The sequence below is a fragment of the Myotis myotis genome, unplaced genomic scaffold, assembly GCF_014108235.1.
Source record: "Myotis myotis isolate mMyoMyo1 unplaced genomic scaffold, mMyoMyo1.p scaffold_m19_p_1, whole genome shotgun sequence".
In the NCBI taxonomy this organism is placed as follows: Eukaryota; Metazoa; Chordata; class Mammalia; order Chiroptera; family Vespertilionidae; genus Myotis; species Myotis myotis.
Window position 1 is genome coordinate 131,163,058 of NW_023416313.1, and position 27,957 is coordinate 131,191,014.

A 27,957-nucleotide genomic window follows, 5' to 3' on the forward strand; every position below is an offset into this window, starting at 1 on the left:
CTCTCTCTCTCTCTCTCTTTCTCCCTCTCCCTTCCTCTCTGAGATCAATAAAAATATATTTAAAAAATAAAAAGAAAGTAGGCTTTAGGTGTATATAAGCCTAACAACAAGTCCAAAGAATGACAAGGCAGCTATAAAACTAATGGAATTGTAGGTCCTATGCATCCAAAAGAAAAGTCCTAAGAACAGTGAAGTATGTGAAAATCATGGAGCAAACTGAAGGAACCAGAGGTATTTAGCCTAAAGAAGATGAAAGGGAAACATCTGAGCAGTCTGCAAAAACAAGGTGGGACAAAAGTAGGTTTACAGTTGTTCATATGGAAAATAATACAATAATTAATAAATGATAATACAAGAATAAAGTCTGTCTCGCATACTCACAACTTTATACCTACTTTTGCCCCATCCTGTATTTGAGATAGTATGAGTAATATCTGAATAAGAAGCCTGTGCTTCTCAAACTATCTATGGTAAAGGAATAATTTTTTTCCAGTCCTTACAGACACTTATAAAATACAGTTAACAATATCAAGACAATGGAAAATTGCTATTAAAATGTCTAAATGCTTGGTCTCAGTTTCTGTACTTAAGTCACTGTGAACAGGTAAACAGGTCATGGCCCTTGTTTGAGTAGCTTTATTCCATCTGTACTAGAAAAAAAAGTAGTAAGTTAAAGGGAACCATTTCATGGGGAGTTAAATTTCAGCCTGAATTCCTAGCAAATACATGTGTCCAATACTGGAATGGCTCAGAGCACTAATCTCTTTGGAGAGGTTTTTAGACAAAAAAATTTGTGTCATATAACCTGTAAAATGGATTGCTACACTGGAAGGGTGATTAGGTTAAGTCATTGTAGAATCTCTCTAGCCTCTATGCTTCTGAGAGGCCAATCAAAAGCAAACACATACATAAAATCCTTAAAGTAGCCAATAAAAAATAATAAAAGCATACTTAGAAAATCAGTTGTGATGTATTAGGTAAAATATGTGAAAAGGAAAAAGATGGAAAAATGACAAAACACTATGTAAACCATAATTAAGAAGCCTTAAATATGTGAGATTTATTAATAAAGGACCACTGTTTTCCTTTTTAACTCATTACTGACTATGTAAATACATTCTGGTTGCCCCTTCAAAGTTTAAAACAGTCCTCACTACTCAAACCACAAAACAAGGATTTTTTAATTTTAATTTTAAGAAACATTGAGGAATACCACTGCCATTTTAAATTCTCACCTCTGAGTAACCATCAACCACCAAAAGGTTTACCCACATAGCCTCTGCACCTATCTTGATCCTGACCTAACTGTATTATTGGCATGAACAGTATTAGTCTTCTCTTCTGGTTAAATCATTCACTTTCTAGTGGTAACTACTTACACTACTTACACTGCAGTTGGGAGTCTGTCCTTCCCAACTGCAGTCTTAAGGAAATAGAAACATGTACTCCCCATATTACTTCATGATCAATAGCAATTTCACACTTTCAACCATAAACTTTAAACAGTTGCAAAGTATTCAGCCAAACACTATTGCTATTGCCTCCAAATCCGCCCTCTGAAGAAACTGACCTAATGGCCACCAACTACTACTATCAACTTCTAGTTTGTTGAGGGCTCTTAGGTACATCTGTTACATAGTAGTCTATAATATCTTGTAAGAACAAAGGTGGCACCTAAATCAGGTGTCTTCACTAATTACCATATGCACATACATCATTTCTCTAGAATTATAAACGGATATCCTTAGAAGACTTCTAAAAATGCAACTCACGTTGTATTTTAAATTTTTTTCATCGTGAATTTGGTACACTATTTTCGAAATTTCTGATCTAAAATACCACCGATAATGAAAAACCCATTTTTTAAAAAAAGAGCAAGTACCAATAATGATATCAATAAATTAAAATACAAAACAATGAGAGCAAAGCTGTTATAGAGTGGGAATAATTAAACACACAGAAAAAGAATAGCAGGTAAGTTAAAATGATAGAAACAAAAAGAAAATTTATCCCTCAACATTGAGTTTTATATCACAAGAAGAAAACAAATCCAAAGTAAAAATCACCATACGCTTGCCAGCTTTCAAAATCAGACTCAAATCTATGAATAGACTCACATTTAACATGAGTATTTAGATTGTTACACTTTGAAATTTTCCTGGAATGTTAAGAAATCACCTGCAATGAGCCCTTTTCCACAAGTTCTTTCAGAGGCATGAAGACTTTAAACATTTTTAAGTATGAGCTCCAAAATAAATTCTCAATTCTGAGAAACATTTGAAAATCACCTGTTTTGTCTCTCAGTATTCTGTAGCTCCCTGTGGTCCCTTTTCAGATGTTTGGTCAAAGATGTAAAGTATTCTTTTAAAAGATTCTGGAAAGGTTGTTGTTTCTCTGGACTAATTATCTCACTAGGAGGAAAAGTCAAATTAAACTTCTCTGCAGCACTCTTTACTTTCCTTGGTATAAGTCCAGCAATATCATCTCCACAATGTCGACAAAAACTAATCACCACCGAAACATGAGTATGTGATTCCCGATCAGCATTAATAATATTTTTAAGCTGTTCATAGATTAAAGAAAGACCTTCTTTGTCAGTGAAAATCCCAACTATTGTCAATTCTGCAATAAAACGTAAATCAGTTCTTAATTTGGTAATGTTAGGTGTTTTCTCTTCTTTCCTTGCTTCAAAATGTTTTTTCCAAACCTGCAGAAGTGATGGAGCAAAGTCGACATAGCGCTGGTGAAACAAAGAGCATAAGTGCACAGCACAATTCACATCAGATATTTTTAGCTTTGCTTCCACAATAGAAGCCACAGCTTCTGCAATGTATTTGCTTAAATTTAGGCCATTAAAATCATGGGACAAGGAGTCTCTCTGTTGTTCCGTAATAGTTTTTAGTTTTTTGACAAAAGCCGTATTTTTCTTCAAACTTGAGTCTAGTCGGCTAAAGAAATTTTCCTCTGGTCGGTTGTCTGGAGCATTTTGGTTTTTGCTACGAAGTTCCTTTCTTAACTGATGTCGTTCCCAGGCTTCCTGATGAAGCTGAAGAGATTCCTCTTTCTCTCTATATAAAAAAAAAAGCAAACAAGTAAAATACCCTGTTTACTTCAAAGCATCACTGCCAAAGCCCATAAAGGTGAAAGTCAATGAAAAAGTAATCACATAAGCATCACAATCTTATAAGAACAAAAAATGCAAAAGGCCCTTTCACTACTTTTAAAGACATTTTATTAATGACTTAAGATAATAAGAACTCTGTACTGATAATACTATATATGGTAGAGATGTTTCAAATAACTAAATTAAAAATCATTCTGCCAACTGGTAAGCTAAGTGGATAAAGCACTTTTATTTGGCATTTATACCTCAATAAAGCTGAAAAAAATAAACAAAACAGATAAAACACATGATGCTTAATATGAAAAATCCTTATATAAGAAAAGCGTAGTATGCAAATTGTCCCCTCGACAGGGAAGTCATCCAGGAGTTCGACCAGGGGGTGGGGCTGGCCAGGGGAAGGGAGGGAGGCCCCGGCCGGCAGCCACTAGGAACCCTACCAGTGCACGAAATTCGTGCATTGGGCCTCAAGTATATAATAAAAGGCTAATATGCAAATTGTCCCCTCGGGAGTTCAACCGCTCGCTATGATGTGTGCTGACCACCAGGGGGTGGCACGGAATGAAGGCAGGCCCCGGCCGGCAGCTGGCAGCCAGGGTAAGGAAGGCCGCAATCAGCCCTGATCACAGGCCAGGCCTAGGGAGCCTACCTGTGCACACATTTTGTGCACCAGTCTCTAGTATAAAATAATATGCTTGGGAAGGATAAAAAACCTAAAACTGCCCTGGCTAGTGTTTCTCAGTGGTTGGAGCATTGGTCTGTGCACCAAAGAGTCTCAGGTTCAATTCCCAGTCAAGGATACATACCTGGATTGCAGGTTCTCAATTCCCAGCCCCAGTTGGGGCATGTGCAGGAGGCAACCAATCAATGTGCCTCTCATCACATCAATGTCTGCCTCTCTGTCTGTCTCTCATCTCTCTGTCTGTCTCTTCTCCCTTTTACCGCCTCCCTCCCTTCCACTATCTGTGGAAAAAATATCGTTGGGTGAGAATTAACAAAAAAAAAGAAAATACATTAAAAATGTTTTGAGACATTAAGTACCATTTTTCCATACTTAAGCATTAACCAAACCTTTAATTAAGTACCTTGTACATTGGGTCTTAAAATTCAAGTGTAACTTTAAAAATTTGGAAAGGAACCAGAAGAAAACTATATGATAAAAGCCCTACAAACTCAGTTTATCCTGAAAAGAATAGTTAAAAACAAATCTACCTATATTTCTACTAAAAAGATGAAACGTGTTTAAATTGCAGAAATAGTAAAATAGCTTGAGCAGGAGTGGGAGAGTGGGGATAATCTGACTTTGAGGTTTCTAAGATACCAAAATACGTAACTTTTAAATACTTATCCCTTAAAAAGTAGATTTTCATCTTCCTGAGATAAGTATTCTTGAGCTACCCTGTAGTTCTGATTTTTTTCCCACTACAAGCCACAATATGTTAACAAAAGTTTCATCCATCACTGGGAACAGGGATATGTGAGCACTTCTTGGAAGTCTCCCAGTCACACACAAACACAGGATTAATAATGAGTATACTTTAAGAAACTATAACTTGAGCAGGAGTGCAGCATATATTTGCATTAAGTAACTGAATTTTCATCAATATTAAAAATACTTTAAGATATATAATGAAATAATGTACAGGTAAAATAATGTGATCTTTTAAAATACTCCAGGGGAACCCTGGCCAGTGGGCTAAGTGGTTAGAGCACCGGCCTTCAAATCCAAGGGTCGCAGGTTCAGTTCTGGTCAAGGCAGGTCAAGGCCAGTCAAGGGCACATATATGGGTTGCAGGTTCCCCACCCTGGTTGGAGCATGTGTGGGAGACAACCTATTGATGTGGCTCTCTCACATCAATGTTTCTTCTCTCTCCCCCTTTCTCCTCCCTTCCACTCTCTCTAAAGTCAGTGGGAAAAATATCCTCCAGAGAGGATTAACAAACAAACATACATAATTGCTGGTGCTGCACAGATTGGGGTGGCAGGGAGGGAGTATTGGTTCATTATTCCATACTATTTTTGCATATGGTTGAATTTTTCCAAAAACAAAGTTGGGTTTTTGGTTGTTGTTTTAAACTCTTTGTATTTGAGGAGAGAGGGAGCAAAAGTTACAGTGAAACTAAATAGCTTTGTGAATTTTAAAGAAAAGGAAAATATAAAATAAGCAAGAAGCCCTACTGGTGTGGCTCTGGTTGAGCGTGGACCCATGAACCAGGAAGTTAGGGCACATGCCCAACTTGTGGGCTCAATCCCCGGTAGGTGGCATGCAGGAGACAGCTTATTGATGATTTTCTCTCATCATTAATGATTTCTATCTCCCGCTCCCTCTCCCTTCCTTCCTCTCTCTGAAAACAATAAAAAAATATATTTTTTTAAGGAATTTGTTTAAAAAAAAAAAAAAAAAGAGGCAAGAAACTCTCAAGAATCATGGTTCTGAATATTCCAAACCTAGAATACATTACTATTACCTTCCAGACTTAAGGGTCAATTCCTCATTAAAAATAGAAGTACTGCCCTGGCAAGTGAGGCTCAGTTGACTGGCCACAGTCCCATGCACTGAAAGGTTGCCGGTTTGATTCCTGATCGGGGCACATGCTCAGGTTGTGGGCTACATCCCAGGTAGGGGGCATGCAGGAGGCAGACAATCAATGCTCTCACCTCGATATTTCTCTCTCCCTCTCCCTTCATCTCTCTCTCTAAAAATCAATAAAAATCTTTTTTAAAAAAATAGAAATACGGTACTAAAGAACTTTTGTAAGAAAGTAGATGGCTGAGCTACTCCAGAGATCCATAACAACTTGTTTGCAAACAGCTATATATGTAAAGAGAAGAGCTCCTGCCATTCAATAACTGTCATTTACACTACATCCTAGCAGTCTTCCTATGAAGACTACCTTGTTTTTCACTATTTACTATATTATTTGCATAGATTTACAAGGTTAAAAAATAAATTTAGATAAAGGTAAGAATGGGTGGCATTATATAATTATACTTAAGGACAAAGGTTCAAATCACAGTGCACCACTGTTTACTATGACCTCTGGCAAGTTACTTAACCTCTTTAACTTATATTAATCTGTAATATGAGGATCAGAAAACTTCATTAAAACTGTCTTAAGTATATGTACTGATACACTTCCTAGTGCCTAGCACATAGTAAGAACTCAACAAATAGCAACCATTAAGAACTAAAGATTTTTCAACTTAAAAAGAGAATATACCATAAAAAAAACTTTAAGCTTTTTTAAAAAAACAAATTAATTAAGATTACCCTCTATCTCAAAAAAAAATAAAGATTACTACTACTTAATTCAAAGAATTAAAGCACCATAGGCATGCCTCTAGTCAGTGAAACTAACAGAATATACAAGATATTCCCAACTCTTAAAGAACTGCACCCCAAGTTTTATTTCAAATCATCACTGTTTTTCCAAAGGTTTCCACCTTCCTATTTCTCACATCAATCATTAAAATAATGTTCTTACTTCAACTGGGCAGCTTCTTCCTCTTGCTGTCGTTTTGCCTGCTCTTCCTGCTTCTTTCTCTCTTCCTCTTCATGTTTCTTTTTTTCTTCTTCCTCTTTTTTCTTTAATTCCTCTTCTGCCTTTACCTTTTCTTCTTCTTTTTTCTTGCGTTCCTTGTCTTCTTTTTTTCTTTTATCTTCTTCCAGTTTCTTCTTTTTATCTTCAGGGACCTTAATAACCTCTTTCTTGGCAGGGAGCTTGATCTCGTCTTTTGGTTTCTCCCTGCTGCTCACTGGCCGCCTTTCACCACAATCTTTTTCCTTGTTGTTTAGCAAAGATTCTTTTTCTTCCATACTTGCCGGCTTTTTACGCTCAGCTGGCATTATGTTACCCAGGACAATCTGTAAGAGTAAAAGAATGCAGTGACTTTTTTTAGCAATATGACACTATTGTTTTAAGCAGAACATATTAATGCAATTTGGCAATTGTGAGAGATTAAATAAATGCATGCAAAATGAATACTATCTGTGTGATAAAATAATTTATTGGTCACTTTCCACATTTTATCATTATTATGCCTATGTCTAAGTACTTTTTTATTAACAAAAAACTCAAACAGAAACAAAAGTAGAGAACATAAGGAGCTTCCATATACTCAGCACCCTAATTCAATCATTATCAACTGCAAAATAACATATCATTTAATCATTAATATTTTAGTAATGTATCAGACAACATTTTGAATCAGTATTAACCCCAACATTTCACATCCTTTAAAAGACGCTAATGACACTATTTCACATAATATTCAATAGAAGAATTTAAATTGGAGCATGAGTTCTTGTCCCCTACAAATCAACTGACAAAACAGAAGACACACAAATGTTATCTCATTCTTCTAACCTTATGAAACTTTCAAATTCAAAAACTGTCAACTATCTCAAATTAGACTAGACTTTTAACCTCTTCATTAATAGTCAAACTCATTTCTAAAACTAAATATCTCTAACTTAGAATATAATTTTTATGGACATTGCTCCATGTTTTAACTCCTAAATCATGTGAAAGTTGTATGAGAAAATCAAAGCATTTTGTTTAACTTCCTAGTTCTTTATTTAAAAATTAGACTTACACAGTATTCTTAAATATTTTCAAATATAGGTTTTAAATTAAAGCAATAAAAACTAGATTATCAAACAAAACATTTGCAATAAGTATTTTATTACTTATTAACACAAAGCATTTATTTCCGCACTCTAATAAATTATCAGAGAAAGAAAACCTAGGCCAGCAGAAGCACTTGAGTAATTTTTGAAGGCACATGTCATTCTGTACCTTTTCTGTCACCTCTTCCTTCCCCTTTTTCTCTTTTATTCTCTTACTTTCCTCCATGTTAATCCTATTTAAGCAATCATTGCAATATGAAAGAGCATAACTTATACATGTGGCAAGACCGTGTTAACATTTATATTATCTGGAAAGTATAGTTATCAATTCTTATACTGCTTCAATTAAATACCCATCTTTAATGTGAAAATATTATGCCCTAAAGCAAGCAAACTTTCAAAGGAGAATACTAATAGCTACCACTCACTGGTCCATGGTAAACATACACTTAATCTCATTTAATACTAAAATCTTTATGAGGTGGGTATTATTTTCCCTATTTTATAAATGCGTAAACTGAGACTTGACCAAGTAACCTGACCAAGGCCCCTATAGCTGGTGACAGAGATGGAATCTGATGAACCCATACTCTTAACTAAAGTTATTAACTTTAAGAGTACTAAATGATGAGTTAGAAGACTTCATGATAGATATTAAGAAAAATCACAGAATTATGTATCTCAGAGTAGAAAGAGTCCCTGATAATAGTTAAGCCGTTTTTACATTATGTTTTTAAATTTTGGTAGATTCTACCTTAAAAGTTCGGGGAAAAGTTAATTCTTAAGGTACCAATACAATCTTATTTATGATACTCATCAATATGCATAAAAAATGTTTACAAAGAATTTGTATTTTGATATTAAGCATCAACAAACCACATTTCAGCAATACAAGGAATAAAATTAATAAATTTACAATTTATGACTCATTTTTTAAGATAAAATTAGATACCAAATACTCTTAAAACATTAAAAAATTCACTTGAAATCTGACCAATTCATACAGGATAAAAGATTATCATTTATTAGCTCAACAAAATCTCCCAAATGTTCATGACTCTCTACAGTTTTCATTTTTGTAATGAAATTTTAAGTGCCTACTACACCAAACTGTAATAAGCACTCATAAGTTAGATACTGTTCTAGAGTATACTAAAACAGATTCTAAATAAGACCCTTAAGTCTTCGTACTGGTATCTTCTTTGAATCATTTTATCCTTTTATTACAAACATATACTCCAAGTATATACTTGGAACTAAATTTCAGTGAACAAAAAAGTATGACAAAAATCTAAAGGTTCATGTAAAAGTAGCAATGCAACATGTAAAAAAAATAACATAGGCTTTGAAGACAGGAAAACTTTAAGTGTGCATCCCAACTCTGCAACCTGGAAACTGAGCAACAACTTCTGAGTCTATTTATCAATAAAATGGAGATATTGCTACCTTTCTTACAGAGCTCTTAAACTTCTAACATAAAGGACGCATTAATAAATATTTATATTCTCGCACACAGAATACTAAAGTTCACTATAATATGAGAGATTTTTAGAGTTAGGATTTTCATTTATTTCAGTTCTCAATTTTTACATTGAGGTGGCAACAGAAGAGTGACATGCCCAAGATTACACAACTAGTTTGCTGGCTGGGTCAAGCCTCACTGTCCAGTGCTCTTTTGCACTATATACCCTGACTCTGAGATTTAAAAAGCCAAAAGAATAAATATACAAACGACATAATGTAGATCAGTGTGTATTTATATTACGCCAATTAAAAAAATTAAACTGAGCATTAAAATAGTTAATGAAATGCTAAACTTCTTTTAAATTATTTTAATAAATCCATGTTCAATAAAGAGCCAAATATTTTATCTAGTGTTTCAAAAAGTATTTCAAATAAAAACTAGAACTTTAAATAAATTCTACCTCAAAATAACAGATAAAAATTAGCAATCTTTTAATTAGAATATAATTAGCTCTTACAAGTTATTTTACCGAATACAATTACATTCATAAGGTCCTTAAAAGGAACCCATACTTTTAAAACCACCTTTTTAGCTCCCAAAATAGTGTCTTGGCCCTTGGGCTTTATGTTTCATTTGGTTTTCTAAATATATTCTGAACTTCCAAAAGAAAGTAAAACTACTTCACTAGTAAAGCAGGTACCATCGCAGTGTCCTGGGGGACAGAGTGCAGAGAAGGGGTGTTTGCCTTTTAAAAATACTCCTTTGCAAAGTACCATATGGACTCTGTATGAAATCACAATCAGACTGCTCTGAAAATACTCCAGAGTAAGAGAATGCTGTTTACCTTATAATCCTATGTTATTCAGCAAAGGGGCTTTATTTACCCGTCTTTGAATGTCAAGCCCATCCTTAGTATAAAAGACTCAAAGTTTTTACAAATGTTACCGGTGTTCAAAAACGGTTCTCCCGATGAGCCGTACGATTTCTATCAACACCTACAGACTATGATCAATGAGAAGGGTGAGTTCCACTTGGGTCTGAAGCGTCACTCCGCACAAGTCCTAACACAGAAAGAGCTGAAGGTGCGGTCCAGCGTGTGCCCCGAGCCCATCAGCTGGCTCTGCTTGGCCAAGCTGGGATCCTCTGCTCCTTCCACTGTCCTAACAAGAGGACCAGGAGCCCGGGGGTGAAGGCAAAGGTTAGACTCGCCGGCTCACCAGGCTAAAAAGCAGCAAGCCAGGTCATCTATGCCCACCATTCCCAAACACACCGACCCCCGGGCCCCAACACGCATCTCCCACAAGCCCGTTCTCGCTCCGTCCCTACACCGACCACGCTCCCCGCCACTGGCTCCCTTCCTGTGGGGACCCGCGGTCACCTTCGACTACCATCCGAGCCCCAACCCTAACTGCACACCCCACACTCTCACCCCGGAGACCGAAACTCTCCGGCTGGTCTCCCTACTCCACATCCTCCCACACAAGCACCCTCCCCACTTCCTCGCCCTCGCCTCCCTCCCGCTCCTAAGGAGCTTTCCCCAACCTCCCCTCGCTCCACTCCACACCCCCAAACACCTTCACCCAGACACAGCAAGCTCCCCGCCTCCAGCCGCGAGGCCCAGCCCCCGCATGTGGGGCAGGCGCCCCTCATGCCTGCCCCGGGCCAGGGGCTCCCGCGTTGGTGGGAGCCTCCGAGAAAGAGGTCTGAGGAGGACGACGCTGGACCCGCGGTCCGTCTCCTGCTTGCCGCCCCCGGAGCGCTGGGCTGAGGAGTCGCCTCTTGGGTACCACAGGGAGTAGGAGTCCAGGCCGGTGCTCCTCAGACCCACTTCTCCCCGGTCGTTGGAGCGGAGGGGAAGGGGGTTCTCCGCACTCACCTCGAGCCTGTTGTCAACATTAGCCCCAGGTTTCCCAGCACTAACTCCAGCTCGGGCTCTCCCCTCCCTTCCCCCCACCTATCTCGCAGCCGAGGGCCCGCCTTCCCTCAGCTCCCCCTCCTCCCTCCGCCCGCCGGCCCTCCCGCCCGCCCGCCCGCCACTCACCAGCGCGGACAGGCTGTGAGTGGGGGCGGGGCGGAGAGAGGCGGAAAGGAAGAAGCTCTCCTCTAAATTGCCAGATCGAACACAGTTCGGATCGCCCATCCGCCAGCATACCGACGCCCTTAGCTTAGCTACGAGGTGGTATATAGCGAGCAAAGGCTCAGATAAGAGCCACACACTTAGTGGCTCGTTCGAATTGTCCACTTGATGAGAGGAGAAAATTTTTTTAGGCAGGCAATCCATAGGACAGCCACAACCAGCACCTCGAGCCAGGGCCCCAGCTGAGGGGAGGAGTGTTCCGAGGGCCGGAGGCAGGAAGTGGATTGGTCGCCAGGAAAGGGAAGGCGCCTGTATTGGAGATGCGCAAGCGCAGGCCTATGGGAGAGGGGAGAGGGGAGAGGGGAGAGGGAGGGGAAGCGAGAATGGGCGGGGCGGGGCTAACAGGAGGTAAGTAAGGGCGTGGAGCAGTAGGAGAATTACGGAGCGCCGTGAAGGACAAGTTTGGCCACGTGATTCTCGTGGGAGTTTCCTGGAGTTAACACAAGGAAGAGGTCTAAGAAGGGAAAGTTTGGTTGTATTAATTCGAGGAATGAGGGTGAAGATTTAGGAAATTGGGAACTGGAGAAGCTAAAGAATATAGCTGGTGAGGAAGGTAGGAGTTGGTTAGGAATGGGTCTAGATTTACGAGTGACCTGGAGAAAGTACGAAAGTCCCGTAGGGAAATTTACAGGAGTAGTGGTAGGTGTTCGACATAGAAACACCTCAGCGTGAAGAATCAAGGCTTTTTCCATACTGGTTTTTTTTAAAAAAATATACTTTTATTGATTTCAGAGAGGAAGGCCGGTAAAGAGAGAGAGAGAGAAACATTAATGATGAGAGAGAATTATTGATCAGCTGCCTTCAAGCCCCACACTGGGGATGAGCCTGCAACCTGGTATGTGCCCTAACCGGGAATAGAACCGAGACCTTCTGGACCTTCTGGTTCATAGGTTCTCGCTGAACCAATGAACCACTCCGGCTGGGCTTCATACAGGCTTTAGAAAGTACCAGGTTTTAGCAAACAAATTTTAAAAATTACAAATGGAGTGATTTCCCTTGCTTAATTGAATTAAGTCATTCGTGTGTCGTTACTTCCAAATGTGAACCCAAGTCGACTCTTTAAAATAGGTGTGGTTTGGCTCAGTGGATAGAGTGTCAGCCTTCGGACTGAAGTGTCCTGGGTTCGATTCCGGTCAAGGGCATGTACCTTGGTTGAGGGCATATCTCCAGTGGTGGGTGTGCAGGAGGCGGCTGATAGATGTTTCTCTCTCTCTCATCGATGTTTCTAACTCTCTGTCCCTCCCCCTTCCTCTCTGCAAAAAATCAATCAAATATATTTTTTAAAAAAATAAAAATAAAATAGGTATCATTTTATCCACACAACTTACTCCCTCTTAAATTACTAAATTTGTGCATCTGGCCTCCAATTTTAATTGAAACAGTGCTAAATTCTGCCAACGTGATCTGACTAGTTGTTCGTACAGTCGGTCAGCTTTGGCTAGTCAGGAGCCAAAGAAACAAAGGTGCAAAACTGGTCATGATTCTTTTTTGTTTGTTTGTTTAAAGCAGTGGTTCTCAACCTGTGGGTCGCGACCCCTTTGGCAGTCGAACGACCCTTTCACAGGGGTCGCCTAAGACCATCCTGCATATCAGATATTTACATTACGATTCATAACAGTAGCAACATTACAGTTATGAAGTAGCAACGAAAATAATTCTATGGTTGGGTCACAACATGAGGAACTGAATTTAAAGGGCCAGAAGGTTGCCAACCACTGGACTATATGGTCCTCTGCTGGGTGTCTGTTGTAATATAAATAATTCTAGCTGTGTTTTTAAAGCCAGTGTCAAGTTTAGCTAATTTAAGCTAGGTTAAACTACCTGTTTTCTCATATACTTTTTTAATTTCAGAGAGGAAGGAAGAGGGAGAGGGAGATAGAAATGTCAGTGATGAGAGAGAATCACTGATCGGCTGACTCCAACACGCCCTACACTGGGGATCAAGCCCGCAACCCCAGGCATGTGCCCTGACCGGGAATTGAACCGTGACCTTCTTGGTTCATAGGTCATTGTTCAACCACTGAGCCACGCCAGCCGGGCCTACCTGTTTTTCCAAGCAGCCGCCTCTTCATGTAATATCTCTGGTGGAAATTTTTCAACAACTTGACCTCTGTCTCTTAACAGTTTCTGAAATGAATGTGCTGAGCTATATCCATTCAATAAGAAATCTAAGCGTAATCCTGGTTGGCATGGCTCAGTGGTTAGAGTGTCGACCTGTGAACCAGAGTCTCTGATTAGATTCCTGGTCAAGGGCACATACCTGAGTTGCAGATTTGATCTCTCGGTGCACCTATGGGAGGCAAACCGATCGATGTGTCTCTCTCACATTGATGTTTCTCTCTCTCCCTCTCCTCTCTACCTTCCACTCTCTAAAAAGCAATGGAATAAATATCCTCACTCCTCGGGTGAGGATAAAAAAAAAAAGAAATCTAAGTGTTGAGGGTGCATTAAAACAAATGTAAATGTTATGTATATGAAACATAGTAGTACTAGCTATCAAACCATATTGAAATTTCTCATGGAATTGTAAGATTGAAAATCAGTTTACTAACACCAGCTTCTATTAATTTCACCAAAAGAGAAGTGAGGCATTGTAGGGTTAATTTTTTTAAATAAGCAGATAAAAAAGTTAAATGGCCCTGGCTGGAGAGCTCAGTTGATTAGATCATGGTCCTCATATGCCAAGGTTGAGGATTTGATCCCCGATATAAGAATCAACTAATGAATACATAAATAAGTAGAACAACAAATTGATGTTTCTCTCTCCTTTCTTCTTTCTCTAAATCAATAAATAAAAATGTTTAAATAGGTTATTTCTTAAAGATTAAAAAATAAGGTAAAAGGTTAAACAGAATAAATGCTGCAAAGAAAATAAACAGGGAAATATGGAGAGGAATAGGCAAGAAAAGAATGTGGCTATTGCAGGGTGATCAGGAAAGTCCTCTATTGGTGCAAAATTTTATAAAACCTGAAGATTTAGAAGGTCCCAGTTATCCAACTACAGATATCCAATTGGTAGTTGGAAATCAGAGGAGAATTTTGGCCTAGAGATGACATCAGAGCATCATCAACATAGCTAGTATTTAAAGCCGTAAGAAAAAAAGATCGCCCAAACAGTGTGGCTCAGTGACTGAGCGTCAACCTATGAACCAGGAGGTCCCAGTTGGATTCCCGGGCCTCAATGTTTAGTATAACATCCCATGTCTCAAAATTGATGTTTCTTTTTTTTTAAATGAATGTATTGGGTGGCATCTATATATATAAAAGCCTAAGCGGCCAAACTACTGGTCGACTGGTCATTATCATACGCACTGACCACCAGGGGGCAGACACTAAACGCAGGAGATGCCCACTGGTGGTCAGTGTGCTCCCACAGCCAACCTCCTGCAGCCGGCCAACCTCCCATGGTCCCTTCCCCCAGCCCACTGCCCTGATCAGCCCCAATCGGGACTGGGCGAGATGGCCCTGATCACTGGCCAGGCCGAGGGACCCCATCTGTGCAAAAATTCATGCACCTGACCTCTAGTATATAGATAAAGCTTTAAAAAAAGGAAAAAGTATTCTCAGCTATTATTCTATATAATAAAACCCTAATATGCAAACCGACCAAATGGCGGAATGACCAGTGGAACGACCGGTCACTATGATGTGCACTGACCACTGATACAGGCATGTGTAGGATTAGACCACCAGGGGGCAGACGTTCAATGCAGGAGCTGCCCCCTGGTGTCAGTTCACTCCCACAGTGGAAGTGCTGCTCAGCCAGATGCTGGGCTCAAGCCTGGTGAGTGCAGTGGCTGTGGCAGGAGCCTCTCCTGCCTCCATGGTAGTGCTAAGTAGCAGCAAGCCAAGTGGTAAGGAGCAATGAGCAGGCGGGCAGTAAGGAGCGAGGGGTCGCGGACTGCGAGAGGGATCCTGGACTGCGAGAGGGATGTCCACTGAGGGGTCCCGGACTGCGAGACGGTGCAGGCTGGGCTGAGGGACCTCCCACCACTGCAGGAAATTCGTGCACTGGGCCTCTAGTAACTAATAATGACAGAGGTTTATAAATGTCATCTCTAAGTTCGATATTACTTCAGTTTGTCCAGCAGAATAACCATTCTAAATATTCTTTGGGGATACTAATGGATAAATGGTGAGAAAGCTAACCCTATGTATGTCATCTAATTGGTCTTCATTCTTTAATTCCTGACCTATATAGCTAAGTCTGTGGATGTCTGTGATGAAATATTCCATACACTTCAAACCTAGAGTCCAAAACTGTACTTAATATTGGTTTAACTTCATCTACTTCTTTTTCTATTTTTATTCTTTTAGTTAATGGTGCTCAAGGGGATCCAGATATACCATCAAAAAAAAGGGGCCACTTCATGGTAAGGATTATTTTGAGGTAAAAGGCAATCAAGACTAGATGCAGGAAGAATTCCCTCTTATCAGCCTAAAAACAAAAGCAGGGTGTGACTTTACTTTTGTGGAGGTGTCTACCCCTTACTCCCAACTCCCTATCAGGAAGAAGAAATTAACTCTTATCAGGGGAAATGGAGTGTCAACAACCAGATGTGTTTACATAAACATTTTTTGCAAATAAGATAATATTTCCTATCCACTTCCCTAAGATTTGTCATCCCTTCAAACCCAAGCCCCCTGTCCTTGGTTAAAATAGTATGTAAGCCTGCTCTAGCAGGTTTAGCTCAGTGGATAGAGCGTCAGCCTGCAGACTGAAGGGTCCCAGGTTCGATTTTGGCCAAGGCATGAATCGAACATGCCTGGGTTGCATGCTTGATCCCCAGTAGGGGATGAGCAGGAGGCAGATGATCAATATTTCTCTCTCATCATTGATGTTTCTATCTCTCCCTTCCTCTCTGAAATCAATAAAGATATATTTTCAAAAAATGTAAGCCCCAAGTCTAACCACCTCTTTATGTTTTACTTCTTATCTGTGAACTATGTACATAGATGTAGGGCGCGGCTATAGGGTTAAGCCTCGGACTGACCTGTTGGCAAAGCCACAAACAAGTCCCAGCTTAGAGGGCACAGTCCTCTTAGCATAATTAGGCTTGACCTTATGTTGCTCCCTAGATCCTTCCTAGGTAGCTAATGGGCTGTGGGAGGTGCAGCAAGTGCTGCCAAAACAAGTGAAACTCACAAGAACATTGTAACTATGGTGACCACTACCTTGTTTACCTCTGGCTATAAAATAAAGACTCAGCTTGCCTCTGGATCTCTCTCTGTGGCCTCAGCCAGGCACAGGAAGAGACCCAGCTTATTCTCTTTGTCTGTCATTTCTCCATCCTTCACCGTCCTCACTCAGGCTTGTGGAACCCTTGGCTGAGCTGACTCGGCACACATAAATAATAAAAATTATATGCTTTTTCTCCTGTTAATCTCTCTTCTTAGTTTCATTCCCACCCTCCCACTGAAAGAGGGTAGAGAAAAAAATGCTTTCTTAGAGGAAAGAAAAATCTGTATACTGATATAGGCTTGTGTAGGATTAAACCAGAGTGAAAAGAGCAGAATATTTTGGAGGAAACCATCATAAACTAGGGTTTCATTTTTGTTTACCAAGCAATATACTAATTGTTAACAGTCCAAATACAGGACTCCATACCCCTTTTATGTGATTTCCATTAAAGATAATTCAAGTTTGTAACACTGAGTGTTGAGTGGATGAATAAAGAGAAATGAACAGATACCTCTTTCTTAGTGTGTGTCAGGCATTAATCCACCCAATGAGTCTATTTAGAAGATACTGTTTTCTTTGTTTTTATAGGTAGGGAAAGTAGGGCTTAGCATGGTTAAATAATGTGCCCAGGATGACACAGCTACTAAATAGAATCTCTGCTTAGGACTGCCCGATTCCAAAGTTCATGCTGTTATGTAATATTTCCTCCCATTCTAAAATGTTTTCCCTACCTTATATAACCAAATGTCACACACATAACAATACAGATATCCCCTTTTACACAATCAGAATGTAGAATAAGAAAAGACATGATTTTATAATCTAGTTCAAACAAGATGGATCAATATATATAAACAAAAATGTCTACATAAGTCAGACAGTATGTTGATAAATCTGTGCCCATGATAGCACAAAGGAAAGAAGACTGGCCTGGGTATTAAAGACCAAATGTCCTGTCTTAGAGTCTGGCTACTGCACATGTAACATAGTGAAAGTAGGGCAGATCATTTGTAACCTGTATGTGACATGGATACATCATTTAAAAATGACTAGGTTATACTTTATGATCCCCAATTTTATTATACCTTACTGTTTCCAAGTATTTAAGAATCCAAGTGAAAAATGGTTGCCTTCATAACCCAGGATGATAATGTCACATTGAGAAATATAACTGGGGAAAAAATCGTTACTCAGAGAACCTTCTGGCATCATTTCAGTTCTTGTATCAGTTGCTAAGAGAAAGGTAAAGGAATGGGTTTCATTTCTAACTTTTTTTTCTTTTGGAAGGGTCTGCACTGCTGATATAAAAATACATTATACTTCCCTAAGTTTTTTTCATGAAAATTATAGAAATAGCCATTTCATTGTGTTTACCCCATTCCAATTTAATGAAAGACCCATCTAAATAGGGATGCCCCTTTGTATTAATCTTTTCATACCCGATATTCAATATAAATTTAATAATAATAAGCTAATAGCAATGGCTATTATTTTGCGGGCAGAATGTCATAGCAGCCAGTATAAGAGTTACATGAGAGAGTATGTGATTGATAAGCCATAAGGAAGAATGCTGTGCATCCTTCACTCATGCATTTCTAAAAATGGTCACATGGATATGGTAGGTGGCCTCTAAGATGGCCCTCAAGGATCCCTACCTCCTAGTATTCGTGCCTTTGGGTAATCCTCTCACCTCAAGTGTAAGCTAGATTGAGTGACTTCTAGTGAATATAGGAGGTGATGGGGCATTAGTACCAATATTAGTTTACAAAATGTTGTAAATTCATTTTGGGTTCTCTGTCACTTAGAGCAAGCAGCCTATTGCCATGTGAGCTACTCTTTGGCGAGGACCACACAGCAAAGAATTGACGGAGGCTTCTGACAAAGAGAAAACCCTGAATATTAGCCAGAGGAAAGAAAAGAAATTAAAAGAGGCTGTTTTTAAAGGAATTTCTGTTACTCAGGGAAGAAGAGAGATTAAGTGACAGCAATAGCAAAAGGCTGTTTTTTTTCAGCTGGTCATGAAAAATATTATTATTATTAACATCTCCAATAAAAGTGGGTAGGGGTAAGGAAAGAAAGTGATATTAGTCAACTTTGGTGATAGATGAAATTTGGTTTATAATAACACATGGTATGTGTTCCATTATCACGATAATTTGAAAATTCTGTTTTTTAAATATATTTTTATTGATTTCAGAGAGGAAGGGAGAGGAGAGAGATAGAAACATCAATGGTGAGAGAGAATCATTGATCATCTGCTTCCTGCATGCCCCCCACTGGGGATCAAGCTCACAACTCAGGCATGTGCCCTGACCGAGAATCAAACTGGAGACCTTTTCATTCATAGGTTGACACTCAACCAATGAGCCACACCAGCCAGGCTAAGAATTCTTTTTAATGAAAAGTTGCTGGTGGAAGAATTTAGTCTAGTTTCAAAAGTATAACTTCTGGTATGCTTCAGGATTTAAAAAAAAAAAAAGCAAACATTAAGAAAATACCATGGACTGAAGGGTCCCAGGTTCAATTACAGTCAAGGGCACATACCTCAGTTGCAGGCTCGACTCCTGGGCCTGGTTGGTGCTCATGCGGGAGGCCAATGGATGTGTCTCTCTCCCATTGATGCTTCTCTCTCTGTCTCTCGTCCTCCCACTCTCTAAAAAAAAAAAAAAAAAAAAAAAGGAGTCAATGGAAAAATATCCTCAGGTGAGAATCAACAATAACAACAAAAAATGAATAAATAAATAAAAAATAAAAATAAAGAAATCATGAAGTGTTTTACTTGTAATATACCAATCCTATCATATAGATACTATTACAATTTCCATTTTACAGATAATGCAACTGAGGCTTAGAGGGAGTTTAACTAACTTGACCATGCCTATTGAGTGTAGCACCAGGATTTGAATACAGACAGTTCAGCTCTGACACCATACATTTACTGAACAAATGTTTCTGGGGTATCTATTTTGTGCTATTCTAGGCACTTATGATACATCAGTGACCCTAGCTTGTTTGGCTCAGTGGATGGAGCATCGGCCCAAGAACGAAGGGTCCCGGGTTCGATTCTGGTCAAGGGCAGGTACCTTGGTTATAAGCTCCTCCCTGGCCCGGACCCTGGTCGGGGCTCATGCAGGAGGCAACCAATCAATGTGTTTCTCTCACATCGATGTTTCTCTCTGTCTTTCCCTCTCTCTTCCACTCTCCCTAAAAATCAATAGAAAAATATCCTCAGGTGAGGATTAACAATAAAAAATTAAAAAAAGACACAACAGTGAGCAAAGCTTACAGAGATCTTTGCCCTCATGGAGCTTACATTTTAGTCAGGGTATAAAGAGAAAAAATGATAAACAGATTTGTTGTATGATAGGAAATGACACATGCGATTAGAAAAATTAAAAGTAGAACAGAGCAAAGGGGACCAGAAATATAAAAAGTGATGAAGTTAGTTGCAATTTGAAGGATATTAGGTATAGCTATTTTTCTAATTTTCTATTATAATTCTTAAATTTCAAAAAAATATTTAATATTTAATATTCTCAATACAGTGGGGCCTTGACTTACGAGTTTAATTCGTTCCGTATGCCAAATCATTAAAGTGAATGAGTGAGACACGTGATGCTGGGCTGATGTTGTGGCGTTTACTGTGACGTTCACTGCGACGTTCACTGCGTCAACTAGCGGTGGGGTATCTGAAGCTGGCTTGTAACCCGAATTTTAGCTCGCAACTAAAAGCAAAAAATCGACCGAGAGACAGCTCGTATCTCAAAAACTCGTTAGTCGGGACACTCGTAAGTCAAGGCCCCACTGTATTTTAAAATGCTGAAAAGTATAATCATAAATAAAAACCCATGATCCCACCACCCACAATTAAACAAATACATTTTGAAAGATTTCAGAACTTTTCAAAGAACTAAAGCATTGTATAAATCACAAACCCCCCTGCTCTACCTATCCCATTCCTCCCTATCCTCCCATCTATAATAATAAAAGCATAATATGCTAATTAGACCAGAAAGCCGAACAACCTTCCAGATGTCATTCCGGATGTCCTTCTGGACAAAGCCGCAGTGGCGGGGGCCGAGGCAGAGGTGGTTCAGGGCAATCAGGCAGGCAAGTGAGCAGTTAAGGGCAATCAGGTGGCAGGCAGAGGTAGTTAGGGGTGATCAGGCAGGCAGGCGAGTGGTTAGGGGCGATCAGGCAAGTAAGTAGAGGGGTTAGGGGTGATCAGGCAGGCAGGCAAAGTGGTTAAGGACAATCAGGTGGGCAAGTGAGCAATTAGAGGCGATCAGGCAGGCAGGCAGACTGGTTAGGGGCAATGAGGCAGGCATGCAGACTGGTTAGGGGCAATGAGACAGGCAGGTGAGTGGTTAGGGGTGATCAGGCAAGCAAGCAGAGGGGTTAGGGGCATCAGGCAGGCAGGCAGAGTGATTAGGGGGCGATCAGGCAGGCAGACAGACTGGTTAGGGCAGTGGTCAGCAAACTCATTAGTCAACAGAGCCAAATATCAACAGTACAACAATTGAAATTTCTTTTGAGAGCCAAATTTTTTAAACTTAAACTATATAGGTAGGTACATTGTTATTAACTTAATTAGGGTACTACTAAGGCTTAGGAAGAGCCACACCCAAGGGGCCAAAGAGCCAAATGTGGCTCGAGAGCTGCAGTTTGCCGACCATGGGGTTAGGGGCAATGAGGCAGGCGGGCAGACGAGCGGTTAGGAGCCAGAGGTCCAGGATTGCGAGAGGATGCAGGCTGGTCTGAGGGCCTCCCCCCTGCATGAATTTCATGCACCAGGCCTCTAATATAACCATATTTACTGAGATTGGTAGTCATTCTACCTATCCATATATTTATACTTTTACTACATATGCTCATATCATTAAAATATATAGACCAATTTGGTATATTTTAAAAATTTATATGAATATCATTTCTATCTCTCCCTTTCAATTGTATATTCTTGGGGTTCAGTTTATGCTGAATATGTAGATCTAATTCATTTATTTTTAATTTCTGTCTAGAATTCCATTGTATGAATAAATAAAGCCCACATTCTCAACTTCTTGTCTATTGAGCCAGTATACATCCTTTTACTTTTTGTATTAAGCTTTAAAATAAAAAACATTTAAAACTTGAAGGAACCTTAAAATAATGTAGGCTATGAGGAAATAAAGAGCTTTTGTTCTCCCAAGTTCACAGAGTTCCAAGGCTACATAGCCAATCAATGGAAAAGATGGAATTATAACCTGGTAGCTCAATATCCAGCACAGCACTCATTCAACTACAACAGCATTTTAATTCTAGTTATCTGTAATATCTGTATAAAAATACTAGAGGCCCAGTGCACGAATTCGTGCACAGGTGGGTCCCTTGGGTTGGCCGGCAGTTGGGGCCGATCGGGACTGTCTCACCCAGTCCCAATCAGGGCCAGCCAGCCAGGGGGAGGCACCATGGGAGGTTGGCCAGCCACAGGAGGTTGGAAGTGGGAGTGCACTGACCACCAGGGGGCAGCTCCTGCATTAAGCGCCTGCCCCTGGTGGTCAGTGCGCATCATAGTGACCGGTCGACCACTCATTCCGTCATGCAGTCGCTTAGGCTTTTACATATATAGATCTATAGAAGTCTTTTTAAAAAATATTTCTTTATTGATTTCAGAGAAGAAGGGAGAAGTAGAGAGAGAGATAGAAACATCAATGATGAGAGAGAATCATTGATCAGCTGCCTCCTGCACACCCCCTACTGGGGATTGAGCCCACAACCCAGGCATGTGCCCTTGACCAGAATTGAACCCAGGACCCTCCAGTCCTCAGACCATCACTCTATCCATTGAGCCAAACTGGCCAGGGCTATTGAACTCTTTTTATATAACTCTATATATCTATAGTCTAAATAGAAATAGCACAGTAGTAAAAAAGAAAAAAAATACTTAAAAATTCCCCAGAATAATACTAGTAAGTCTATTAAACTAAATTTTATTGACTATAGTTTTAAAACAGCACTAATAACCTATTAATGATTAAAATAATTCTTTCTCCACAGTCAGCTATGCAAGTTTTTTTTAAGTTAAATGCTCTTATTTTAAATCATTTGTGTCTATGTTTTGTTTTTACTTAGAAAATAAGAACACCAGACTGTGAGATTGTAGAACAGGCTTAAAGACAGGAGTCAGTCGAAGTTCTCTCCTAGTTTGATCAGCAGCAAGGGCCCATGGAATTACAAGGCACGATTCTAAAACCTAGTTCTCCCAAAGCTAATATGGGGGAGCTAATCCTCTCTTCTCTCACCACTTAGCTTCCCAACTGTTACCTACAGGTGTGTCTTGATTGCCTATTACATGCAATGGACTATAATTCCAAAATCATTTCTTGGAAGAAAGAGTTTTAACATCTATGCTTTATCTTACATTCCCACCAGCAGTGAAAGAGAGTTCCTGTTATTTCACAAATTTACCAAAATCTGGTGTTGTCAGTGTTTTGCATTTTGGTTATTTTAATATGTGTGTAGTGGTATCTCATTGTTCTTTTAATTTGCATTTCCCTAATGACATATGATGTGGAGCCTTTTTGCATATGTTTACTTGCCATCTATGTATCTTCTTCGATAAGGTGTTCCATTTTTTAAATTACGTTGCTTGTTTTCTTATTGTTGAATTTTATGAGTTGTTTGTATATTTTGGATAACAGACTTTTATAAAATACGTATTTTTTTCCCAGACTTTATAGTTTTAGAGCAGTTTTATGTTAACAGCAACATTAAGGGGAAGGTACAAGGTTTCCCACATTTCTCTGCCCGGACACATGTGCCGCCTTCCCCATTATCAACATCCCCCACCAGAGTGGTACATTTGTCACAATCAACAAACCTACATTGACACATTGTAATCACCCAAAGTCTATGGTTTACATTAGCGCTCACTCTTTATTTAAAAACTTTATTTATTGATTTTAGAAAATGGAGGAGGAGAATGAGGGGGAGGAGAAGGAGGAGGATGAGGATGAGGAGGAGGAGGAGGAGGAGGAGGAGGAGGAGGAGGAGGAGGAGGAGGAGAGACATCGATTTGTTTTTTGGGGGTTTTTTGTTTGTTTTTTATATATGTGGTAGCAGCAGAAATTCTGTTGTTTTTTAATAAATTTTTATTGATTTCATAGAAGAAGGGAAAGGGGGATAGAAACATCGATGATGAGAGGCAATCATTGGTTTTGTGCCACTTGCACTCTGCCCACTAGGGATGGAGCCCACAGCCCAGGCACGTGTCCTGACAGGGAATGAACCTATGACCTCTTATTTCCAGGGCCCATGCTAAATGACTGAGCACCATCAGAAGGCTTAGTCCAATGATTTCGAACTTGCACATGGCAGAGGAGTAGCTATTTCCTGCTTATTGCCCCGATCATTGTTCAAGACATCGATTTGTTGTTCCATTTATTCATTCATTCATTGGTTGATTCTTGCCCTGACATATAGGGGCGATGCTCTAGCCAATTGAGCTACCTGGCCAGGAAACAGGGTTCGCGCATGTCTTTGGCAAATAATTTCTCCCAGTCTGTGGCTTGTCTTCTCATTCTGAAAGATAACACATCAGATAGTGTCATCCATCTAATTTTTAATATGTTGCTATAGATCCATTATTATTTTAAAATAAAAAAAATGAATAAGGCACTGTTCCTGGCCGCAAGGAGCTCACAATCTAGTGGGGAAGACAGGCAGAAACTGATGACAAAATTGTTTGAAGGCCCACCATTATCCTAGGCCATTTCATTGTTCATGTAGAAGACCCTGTCCTGTACCCTAACCTCATTGGACCTTAACTTTAGCTCTGACAATTTTAACCTTTTCCCCTCTTCAGCAAGTCCCTCCAATTACCATGCCCAAGCAACTATTTCATTTCTAAAATCTCACATGCCAACATAGTATTAACAGAACTTTCAATCCTTTAGTGCTATCTCTCCTCTGTAGGCCTATTTACTAGCTTAGTAAGATAAGCCTCTTTGTCCTCATTTTCTGTCAGTCTATCTCCCTGCCTTGGTTTACTCCCTGTTCTATTTACTCCTCAGTATATGTGACTCCAACTTTTCAATCACTCTCTTACTCTTAATAATAATTATAATGATGGTAGCTACCATTTATTGACCATGTACTATGTTCCAGCCACTGCGAATTATGTGTTTTATATAATACTTAAATATTTTACAGATGAGTATATGGACTAAGAGTTTAAGGCTTATGTAGTGAAGGGGATTGAGGTATGCCAACTCACAATATGCCACTGTGGTGTAGTAATTATTTTGAGCCTAAGGCAATTGAGAAACAGCAGACACAGAAGGAGCTATCTGCCCTTCCCCTTCCTGCCCAAAAGCAGGGCATAAATTTCCCTTTTAAAGATGACATAAAATTCCATTTGTAAAGGCTCCCCACTCCCATACCAGTAAGAGAATGAATCTTACCACGGGAAATGACATGCAACTACATTTTAAAACCTTACTAAACAACCCTTACCTACCATAGAGTCATCTTTCTTTCTTTTTTTTTTTTTCCTAGTCATCTTTCACGATTTACTATCCCTAAGAGCCCAAACCCCTTTTCCCTTGTCTAGTCACTTCTCCACATTGTATTGCCTTTTTTTAAAATGGTATATAAGCTCCCAGCTCTAATTACCTCTTTGGGTTTCCACTTCTTTTCTGTGAAGCTCCTGCAAATGTGAAATACTAACATCAATACAAACATATGCCCGTTCTCCTGGTATTCTGTCTTTTCTCAGTTTAATTCACATGGCCTTCAGAAACAGAACCTGAGATGGTAGAGGAAAAGTTTCTTTCTTCCCTGTGGTAGTAAATAGCAAGACCTGAATCCAAATCCAGATCTCTCTGACTCAGAGCTCATATTTTTTCCCACCAGGCCACACTGTTCTATATCCTTTGAAGACATATTAGATTCTGGGCAGAAAAGCATTATGCAATTTCATATCAGTACATGAGACTAAGGGTGAATTATTGCCCTCAAATTAAGAACTGACTGGGTCTCAGAACAGTTGGGACTAGAGACTTCTAAAATCATCAGGATTTTCTCTCTCATAGTTTGTCTCACCATTATGAGGTAATAAATTCTTGTTAACTTAAAAAAACTGGTGAGCAGAAATTGAAGATAATAATTTAAAATTCATTATTTTATTATAGGTTTTGGTAAGAATGAATATTTTAGAAGGGCAGAGATCTTAAATGAATAATGTTCTTTATAGTATAACAAGCATCATAGCAATGAGGAAGAGAATGGAAAGTATTGGACCTCAGGCCTGAAAACTAGATTTAAGTACTATCTTTGCTGCTTATTAATTGTTCATGCCTCAGGTCTGTAGAAGATCAAATCTGCAAAATAAAGGTGCTAATCCCCACCTTAAATGGTTTTCTGAGCTTTATGTGTCCAACTATGTACCAGATGTCTGCACTCAGAAGTCTCAGAAGCACTTCCACATCAGTATGGAATTAATCCTGCCTCATAGGCTTTTATTCTTCCAAGGAAACCTTATCTCAGTTAATGGTACCACCAACCATACAGTGCTCAATTCAGAAGCTAGTAATTGTCCCCACCTCCCTACTTACTCTTTTGTTTGTTTGTTTGTTTGTTTCCTAATTACCAGGTGTACACACACAAGGACTTCATGTGAGGGTTATAAGGACATATTGATTTGTTTTTAAATCTTTACTGTTGAGAGTATTACAGATATCCTCACTTTTCACCCCCATTACTCCCCTCCACCTGGTTTCCATCCCACTCCAGGCCTTCACCACCCTATTGTCTGTGCCCATAGATAATGCATATATGCATGTAAGTTCTTTGGTTAATCTCTTGGGGGGGGGGCTCCCATGCCCCTTCCCTCTGAGATTCATCAGTCTGTTCCATGTTTCCATCCCTCTGGTTCTATTTTATTCATCATTTTATTTTGTTCATTAGATTCCTTGTTTGTTTATTTTGATTTTTAGATTAAATTGCTGGCAGATACGTATTTATTGGCTCCTTCTCTTTCCCCTTCCCCTTCCCCTCCTCCTCCTCCTCCTCCTCCTCCTCCTCCTCCTCCTCCTCCTCCCTCCTCCTCCTCCTCCTCCTCCTCTCCTCCTCCTTCTCCTCCTCCTCCTCCTCCTCCTCCTCCTCCTCTCCTCCTCCTCCTCCTCTCCTCCTCCTCCTCCTCCTCCTCCTCCTCCTCCTCCTTCGTCTTCCCAACTGCTTTTTCCTTGCTGCTTTTAAGATTTCCTTTTTGTCTTTTGCCCTTGGCGTTTTAATTATGATGTGTCTTGGTGTGGGCCTCTTTAGGTTCCTCTTGTTTTGGACTCTCTGCACTTCCTGGACTTGTAAGCCTATTTCTTTTACCAGGTAGGGGAAGTTTTCTGTCATTATTTCTTCAAATAGGTTTTCAATATCTTGCTCTCTCTCTTCCCTTCTGGCACCCCTATAATGAGAAAGTTGGTACTCTTGAAGTTGTCCCAGAGGCTCCTTATACTATCTTCCTATTTTTTGGATTCTTTTTTCTTTTTGCTCTTCTAATTGGATGTTTTTTGCTTCCTCATATTCCAAATAGTTGATTTGATTCTCAGAATCCTCTACTCTAGTGTTGAATCCCTGTAAATTATTCTTTATTTCAGTTAATGTATGCTTAATTTCTGACTGGTCCTTTTTCATGTCTTTTATATTCTCACTAAGGTTATTAAAATTCTCACTAAGATCTTTGAAATTCTCACTAAGTCCCTTGAAGTTCTCATTAAGATCCTTGAGCAATCTTATAACCATTGTTTTTAACTTTGGCTTTTCTTTTCTTACTTTTTTTTAAAAATCCTCACCTGAGGATATCCAGCCCCCTCACCCCATTGATTTCTAGAGAAAGTTGAAGGGATGTAAGAGGGCGGGGAGAGAGAGAGAAAAAAACATTGACATGAGAGAGACATAATGATTGGTCACCTCCCACATGTGCCCTGACCAGGACTCGGGAACCTACAACCAAAGTATAATGCCCTTGACCAGAAATCAAACCCTTCAGTCCATGAGCCAATGCTCTAACCACTGAACAAAACTGGTTAGGGCTGCTTTGAATTCTGTAGTAGTTTGCTTGCTTCCATTTCATTTTTTCTTTCTTTCTTTTTTTTTGGGAGATTTCTTTCATTTGTGACATGTTTCTTTGTCTCCACATTCTGGTTGCTTCCTTGTGTTGTTTCTATGTATTAGGTAGAACTGCTATATATCCTTGAATTAGTAGAGTGACCTTGTGTAGTAGGTGTCCTGTAGGGCCCACTGGCTCAGACTCCCCATTCATCTGAGGTGGGCACTCTAGGTTCATCCCTGTGTGGGCTGTATACACAGTCTTATTGTAGTTGAGCCTTGATTGCTGTTGGTGTCACTGAGAGGAACTGATCTCCAGGCCAATTGGCTATGAGGA

General features: G+C 39.7%; 1 protein-coding gene across 8 annotated transcripts in view; it reads right to left on the reverse strand.

Moving 5' to 3' along the window:
* Window positions 1-11,217, reverse strand: part of UPF2 (UPF2 regulator of nonsense mediated mRNA decay) — a 127,178-nt gene extending 115,961 nt beyond the window's left edge. For 7 of the 8 annotated variants that reach the window (XM_036352309.1, XM_036352333.1, XM_036352351.1 and 4 more), the window contains exons 1-3: window positions 11,093-11,217; window positions 6,607-6,986; window positions 2,289-3,068 (exon numbers count right to left, since the gene is read on the reverse strand). In XM_036352309.1, the coding sequence (XP_036208202.1) occupies window positions 2,289-3,068; window positions 6,607-6,968 (1,142 nt within the window). In that variant the 5' untranslated portion in view covers window positions 6,969-6,986; window positions 11,093-11,217. Of the gene's footprint in view, window positions 1-2,288; window positions 3,069-6,606; window positions 6,987-10,060; window positions 10,620-11,092 lie in introns of those variants that run through there. The other variant, XM_036352301.1, reaches the window with a different exon arrangement.
* Window positions 11,218-27,957: the final 16,740 nt, after the last annotated feature.